A 7,985-nucleotide genomic window follows, 5' to 3' on the forward strand; every position below is an offset into this window, starting at 1 on the left:
ATCTCCATTGGAGGCTCAAACCCCAAGCTCTCACAGTTTTCAAAAAGAGAAAAAACATTAAAATAATCGTGGGGCCCAATAAATGTATAAACCTGTCTCTCCCAAGTCCATCTGTGTGAACCTGTATCTTAACTATTCCGCGGATTCCACGACACGTGGCAGCCCGCGATTGGTTAGGTTATTAATTTTTTTTTTTTTTTTTTGGAAAAAAGATCAAACAGTAAAAAAAATATAATAAAAAATTGTCTTGTGAACCTCCCCTATGGAAATCACTAATGGAGATGGTCTTATACCTTTGTTTTTATCTTTTTTTGCCAAGGTGTAACATAAATTAGGTCTACATTTTCTGTAAATCTTAACTTTCATTGTATGATATTTATCTTTTAGCAAAAAAAAGTACATTTGGATATCCGCCGAAAATAGTATGTAGTTTGTTGGGTCGAAACTTCTCAGAGCTTTCATTGTGAGGATTACTAAGCCCATTACAGTCCATAAGTTGTATAGACACACCTCAACTCACCTAACATTCTCCACACATACACATTGAACAAACCGACCCATCATGGCCCACTATCAATATATATATACACACACACGACATTTTCAAGTTTCAACACACAAAAAAAGTTTCAAGTCGGAGAAGAAGCCATGGAAACGGCGGCCAGATTCTGTAAATTTGATTTGACGACGGTATCCACAAACATCCTGGTATCCTCTTCCGTATTACCTTTTGGTATATCAACAATGTAAGACTCCAACACGACACTGTATACTCTCTTGATCTTGTCCTTCTCCAAGACAACAAACTCGTTAACCGATGTAACCGACCGGTAATTTTTTAACCGGTGTTCTCCACCAAGAACACGAAAACTCAAGATTCGTTTCTCTTCATCTAGATCTTCGAGTATCTCAATGCTTGTTGACGCTGGAAGACCAGACACCACGCTAACTTCCCTTATGGTCCCGACGCTAATCTCTTTACCGTTACCTCTGATGGTGCAGCTTTTGATGAAGTGTTTGTATTTGTTTGGATTAGCGAAGTCGCGGATGAATTTCCATATGGTACGTGCTGGTGCGTCTACGCGGTGGGCTATGAGGGATGTGCACGTGTTTGGCGATCTTTGGAACGAGTGGTGTGTCCTGATGATGGGATCTAGATTTGAGAACTCGGCCTGCGTTAGTCCGTATGGTGTTGTTGCTGTTGTTGATGATGATGATGATGATGATGATGGGTCATGGCTAGGAGCAAGATTAGGGTTCATGGTTTTGAGAAATATATGTACGAAGCTAGGACTGATTCTTTTGACATACCATTACAATATATATACAGAAATATAACAAGTTGTTATATTACATAAATGTATATTTAAATGGAGAAGTGAGAGAGGTTGATATGTATTGACTAACGGAGTTGGGTTGCACTAAATTTCTTTTGATTTATGAAGTGTGAACGTGGTACCAAATCTCATTCTTATATGACTCATTTGATCCTTCAGGAGCTACAAACACATCAGCTTTTTGGAGTAAAATACAAAATGGATTACACTTTTGTTAACTTGATATGTAAGGCTAGACGTAGAAGAAATATCAATGCCCCTAATAGGGTTAACGTGACTATATAGTGGAAGAGATGTTATTTCTGATCAGTTTATAATTTGCCTTACTTTTTATTTTGTGCAACGTTTTTTTGCCATACTATTTTTGGAAGACCTAAATGCGTAAACTGTAGTTTCGAGACTGAAGTATCTATGGTTAATGTATTAAACAAGTTTAATGCAACATGGCATTGATTATGCAAGTTGGTTATTAATTTATTATATATAGTTTTCCAAAAAAAATCAAATTTCTTGCTGTTGGCAACAATAAAATAATCTTAGGGGTGTCAGCGGGAGTTAGATTTAGAAAGATTGTTATAATTTTTAGTATATAGTTTTATTGATTTATAGATTTTCATATTCTCACTAAAACATTTGTTTTTTTTTACAAAATATTCTTACTACAATAAAGTGTTATTGCTTTGATGATTTTATAACTATAACAAAATTTCTTGTTATTCAAAATGTTTGGATATTTAGTGATTTCATAAATCTATTAAAGTTAGTAGTTATTGCAAGTTGTATTCTTAACAATTTAACTCATTAAAAAAGATTGTGAAAATACTACTTATATTCCTTAGATTCTCAAAATCATTATAATAAGTTATTTTCATAGATTTTCACAATATACAAAATTCTTTACAATTTTTTCCAAGTTTAACAAATCTTTCAACTTTAAAAATCAACAAACTTTATATAAATCTAACTCCCACTAACACTCCTTATTTATAATAACAAAAGTTCGTACTGTTGAATGAATAGAAAACATAATTTCTTTATTGAATATCTCTATATATTTACATAGCGAAATTCTAATTTATGCAAAGCTATAAATACATCAGTTTGTGCCACAAAACTAATGCATCTATAACCCAAAAAGAAAACATTAAGGGGAGGTTAGTGAAAGATGAATTTATGTAGAGATGATTGATCTTAAAAATCTAGAGATTTGTTAAATTTATAAAAATATTAATGAGTTTTCATATTTTAAAAGTTTATGAAACTATTCTACTACAATGATTTTGAGAATCTTGAATATATATACAATATTTTGAAAATCTTGTTTTATGGGTAAAATATTAAGAATTCAAGTACCAATAACACTAAATTTTTGTAGAATTAATAATTTTTAAAACCCAAACTTTTTGAATAACAATGAATTTCATATGTAAGAATCATCAAACCAATAGCACTTGATTTAATAAGAATGTTAGAATTCATTAACCAATAACTATAGACTTTTAAAATTCTAATAATCATTATAAATATAACTCCCACTAACACCCCTAAGTTCAGCCCATGTTCAACAACAACCACAATTGGTCTCAAGTTTTAACACATCCTCTCATAAGTTTTTCTTTTAAATATACTAGAGCCGGCCCGCCCTACGGATGGGATGTAAATTTAAAAATATTTAAATTGTTATTGTAAATATATAATATATATATCAAACTGGAATATGTAACTAATATTTATATTTTAAAATTATTATATATATATATATCTATATATATATATATATATATATATATATATGTCTGATCAGTTTATAATCGACCAATTTTCAGCTTATGATGTTGGTTAATCTGATTCTGGTAAAGTACATGTCTAGCATCATCCATGTTGCGGTTTTATGCGCGTTATGGTCGAATAATCATCTAACAGTTGATGGAATTGATGGATTGTGTCAACTATAATCTCAAAAGTTATTTGAATGAGTTTATTTTTAATCGTAAGTATCTAACATGTGTATTTTGTGTTTATCTTTATTTCTTTTCCTAATACGGGTACGACCGATGACTTTGTGATTATTGAATATAACTTAAATTCTAGAAAGTATTTATGATTTGCAGTGTTCAAATTTTGAAATTTATTAAATACACTTAAATTCTAGAAAGTATTTATGATTTGCAGGTTAAAAATTTGAAATTTATTAATGGCTAAGAAAATATAATAGGAACGTATAGAATGAAAGGTGTGAATACCAAAGGTGAGATCGTGGTGGGGGCTGTATAAATTGGAGAATTAGCGAGACCTAGGGTAAATTGAGAAGAGAGTTGGGCCAGATGCATGATAGATTCCTACTTCACGCTAATCTTTTGTTCTCCTCTTCAAGCACTTCACAACACTCGTGGTGGTGATACTCATGCTGGGTTTATATTTTGTAACTTGCCACAGGAAAAATTGGATCTTTGTATAGAAGAAGAAAATAACACAGACTTTTAAGTCTGATAGTTAGCCATGTACATGATTTTAATCTCTTTTGGTCTCTCCTTCATCTGACAAATCTCATCTTAGCTCTGCATCAGACTCGTGTTTCCTCATCATCCCTTTACTCTCTTCTTCTTCTTAGCTTAGTTGTTGTCCCATCTGATCAAACAGAGATCCCATGTATCATTAAACATAGAAGAAAATGACAATTCTTATTTTAGATGATCATATGAACGAATCTCAGTAGATTTGATGAGCATTGTCTACACTACTTGAAAGCTCAGACAAAATTTGAAAAATAGCCAAACCCTTTATAATACAAAAGCTCATCACAATAATAAGCACACTGTTATTTTTACTCTCGAGATCACTTCAAATCAAATGTTCAAAAAATGTATCTGGAACATGTCTTTTAGCCAGGAGATAGTAGATACAGTATAAGCAGAATAAGCACACTGTTATTTTTGCTAAAGCAAAACGGAAAAAAAAAAACAGAAGGCTTCAAGAGAGATGATACCTTTCAACCTCTTCCTTTGGCATATATATCAGTAAATGGCAGTTCATCATCACTATGAAGCAGATACAATAACATTCCAAAACATATATAAAAACGCAACTGGCGAGAAAAGACCAAGCAATATAAAAAAAATATTGTAAGAAGCGGATTTCTTCAGAAGAGGGACGACCAAGAGCAATCTGCATCACTTTTTAATGGCCAAGGAAGAAACAGAACCAATAGAACTATATTTCACGACAGTCTCTCTGAAACCCTAAACCATCGAAGGCGTCTACAAAAGAACACACAGCTTTCCAGTTTGCCGTCGTATAATCGTCTGAAACACGTGTAAAGAGGAGAACCTCATCAACAAACAGTATTGAAACTATCTCGCAAAGAGTGAAACAAATGTTCGGATTGAAAATAATGGAAATTTTGAGATCATATGCAGGATTATGTTTTAAAACTACGATGAACATGACTCATGAGTTTGAGGAATCGACAACCTTAGCGTCTACGCGGAGCATGTCTACACCTATAAACTATTCACCACGTTTCTTGCTTCCCAAAATCTAAGCCGCACTGATATCATTGAAGAACAACAGACATCCTTCAAATCAGAGAGTATGATAGATGAGGTAGCCATTATACCCAAAATAATATTCTTTTGATATTAGGAATTGGGAGGATGATGCTCAAAGGATGAAGCCTAACCTTTATATAGGTGGAGAATCACCGCATGGAAGAGGGATAAGATTCACTGAATGAGAGATCCTGGCTGTAGTGGGTCGGAAATTGTTAATGACAATGAATCAATGCAACTTGTAACGGTTTGGTAGTGAACAATCGAGACGACACGATCAGACATCAACGCATAGATTACTCATGAAGTCTCCTCTCACACGACCTCTCAGAACCTCCATTGTTAGAACCGTAATCAGATTTCAGAGGAGCCGATGAATCCTAAACTCTGGAAGGTGAAGGTGAAAACTGGGCTAAGCTTTTGTTTCTTTCTAAGCCCATAACACATTAAACAAAGCCCACACATAATTACGTAACTTAATGAAACGATGCGTTTATGAGAGACAGGACACGTGTCGCGTTGATAGCCTTTGAGTTTATGACCTGTCCGCCTACGTGGAGAGCCCTGGAGAGAGGAAACTCTACTTTATATAAATAGATGTTGATGTTTACTCTTCTGGTATTGAATGAAGGGTTTTAAATGATTTTAAGATTTTATCAAATGTATTGTTAAAAAAAAGTTTTCTGCAAAAAATCTTCAATGTGGTCTTTGTTATTTTTGCAAATTAACCCATGAACTCCAGAATTCACAGGTCAAACCTCCAAATTTCAATAAAATCGCAATACAAATCATTTGTGGATTGATGACATGGCAGCCGTTTACTTTTAACAGAAATAAAAACTACGTCTTTATAATATTAAGTATTAAACTAAAAAATTGCATCAGGCAGCATTTGAACCCTGCACCAGGACAAAATTTAACCAGCGAGCAAACCATCTAGCCAATTAAAGATATTCTTTTATTGGACATACAGAAGCTTTAATATCTTTTGTGTTTTGACCTTTAAAAAACAGAGCTTCTTCTTCTTTTTAGTCGCAAATTAGGGTTCTTATAGTGGAGAATTGGGGCTTTCATCTCAACTTTCAAAATTTCGATTGATTATACGATTCATGATGATTCCGTCAGTTCTATACTCTACTTTAAGAGAATTGAGCAAGAGAAAAGGTCATGGCGTTGAGGTTAGTAAAACAAAGAAGAAGCTCTGATTTTTTATTGAAACGTCGAAACACAAAGCATATATGTACTTCCTTATATCTAATAAATGAATATGTTTAGGATGTGAGTTGGTTTGCTTTCTGGTTAAATTGTGTTGTGGTGGATGGTTCGAGTTCTGTCGGATGCAAAACTTTTAGTTTAATACTTGATATCAAAACAACGTGTTTATATTGCAGTTCGACCTGTGAGTTTTCGTAGATTAATTTGCAATAAAAACCGATTGAGTGTTTTTTTTTTGCAGAAACCTTTTTAAAAACTCTCTTGATTTAATCAAATGTTATTCAATATCTGATTTGTGTAAAATCACCTAAATTCACTTACAGTCTCATGTTATTCAATTAACAATTTGTAAAAACTATATCAATTCCAATATTCAATTGGAAACAATATTTTATAATGAATTTTACTCTAATATATTCTTTTATTTGCTATTTCTTCCTCTACATAAAATAATGTATTTTTCTTTTTGCTCTCTAAAGTATACATCATGCAAAGTTTGAGCTTTACTGATTACTAAATAGGGTTAAGTTAAGAATGTTGGTGATGAAATTTCATGTCATCTACGTGAAACTAATTATTTCTGTCGCCGACATACATATATATATATATATATATTTATATTTATATATGTGGGTCAAAGGAACCAGCTCTGTTTGCTGGTGAGTTCTCTATCAACAGTGTAGACCACAATGCAACCTTAACGTTCCCGCACCACTCCTTAAGCCTGGCATAAATTCTGTGGTATGCCGACAATAACATTTTCGAGGTGGAATCTCCATATCTCAACATTTTGCTGGATGAAGTGAATTGGGAAGACTTCACATGCCAATGTCAAATCAGTGATAAGGAGTTTTGGAGCCGTTTGTAAGAACAGATTTGTGGCTAGTCTATGTATTCTTATGCAAATATGTTAGAGAGCAAGTATGTAAGTGCATAAAGTAAAGAACACATAGAAATTTGTTAATGAGGTTCGTTTCCTACATCTCCGAGACCACGTCCAGAACTCATTCACTAGAAAGATCGCAACTACAATTGCTACATGGTACCAGCACACACCCGTGCCGACCACTCTTATCTAGAATTATAATGATGAGAGCAACTACTACTCCTTGTCTTCTTGACGAGTATAGTTCTCTATAACAAAACTACCAGATCTCTCAACTGGTAGGACGACGTCATACACATCCATGTGCATTTTCAATAAATCCTAGACGCGTAACTTTTTCCTGTCACCGTCTTGTTCTCTTTATACTCCAGCCGAGTAAAACCCTAAGCTCAATAAGACCACTAATCTTTTCTTATTAGTTAGGCTTTTCTTAGCAATAAAGTCCACATGACTTTTCTAATATATTGAAGCCCACGTGACTATTTTCCTTTAATACACATCCATTCCCTTATGAACATATAAACGAATGTGTAACCAGCTCGTGTCACTCACAGTTCTAACAACTGACTCTGCGTTCCACACACTTCTTGTAGTCAGCACAATCACATGATTACACATGTTCTCAGCTTCTTGCCGTGTTCAAGTCAGCTCCAAAGCTGTCGTCCATTCCATAATGTTTGCTCTTCGTATAAACTCAGTCAACACAACTCTTCACCGTTCACTAGTGCACTTTTTATGTCTCGACGAAGGAAGATATTCGTAAAATGTTTAGTTACAAAAGAAAAAGATTCTTAAAATGTAAGCTTTAATATATTTTTAACTACGCCTTAATTAATATAGTTTTTGCAATTTACTTACCAAAACCCCTAAAAGTGCAATCGTTATTATAAATAACTAGATAATGAACCCACGCGTCGCGTGGAACTCATTTTTTTATAATTTATATTTTATAGAAAAATTAATTTTATTTTAAAATAAATTTTCATGTCAAAACGTATG

At 33.3% G+C, this 7,985-nt stretch overlaps 1 protein-coding gene and 1 long non-coding RNA gene across 2 annotated transcripts; both read right to left on the bottom strand.

Moving 5' to 3' along the window:
- Positions 1-584: 584 nt before the first annotated feature.
- On the bottom strand, positions 585-1,262 carry LOC108842287 (abscisic acid receptor PYL3). The gene has a single exon (XM_018615153.2). It carries the CDS (start codon positions 1,260-1,262, stop codon positions 630-632), a length of 633 nt encoding a protein of 210 aa, XP_018470655.1. The 3' UTR covers positions 585-629.
- Positions 1,263-3,764: 2,502 nt separating this feature from the next.
- Positions 3,765-5,295, bottom strand: LOC108819580 (uncharacterized). Its single transcript, XR_001944268.2, has 4 exons — positions 5,017-5,295; positions 4,809-4,912; positions 4,324-4,639; positions 3,765-3,965 (listed from the first exon to the last, which is right to left on the bottom strand). It is a non-coding gene; the product is annotated as an uncharacterized LOC108819580 (long non-coding RNA).
- Between the last annotated feature and the right edge of the window lie 2,690 nt (positions 5,296-7,985).

Source organism: Raphanus sativus, chromosome 2 (assembly GCF_000801105.2).
Source record: "Raphanus sativus cultivar WK10039 chromosome 2, ASM80110v3, whole genome shotgun sequence".
Taxonomy (NCBI): domain Eukaryota; kingdom Viridiplantae; phylum Streptophyta; class Magnoliopsida; order Brassicales; family Brassicaceae; genus Raphanus; species Raphanus sativus.

What these genes read in the sequence shown, in the direction of transcription:
- LOC108842287 (XM_018615153.2), bottom strand. Translation starts at nt 1,262, where the DNA reads ATGAACCCTAATCTTGCTCCTAGCCATGACCCATCATCATCATCATCA.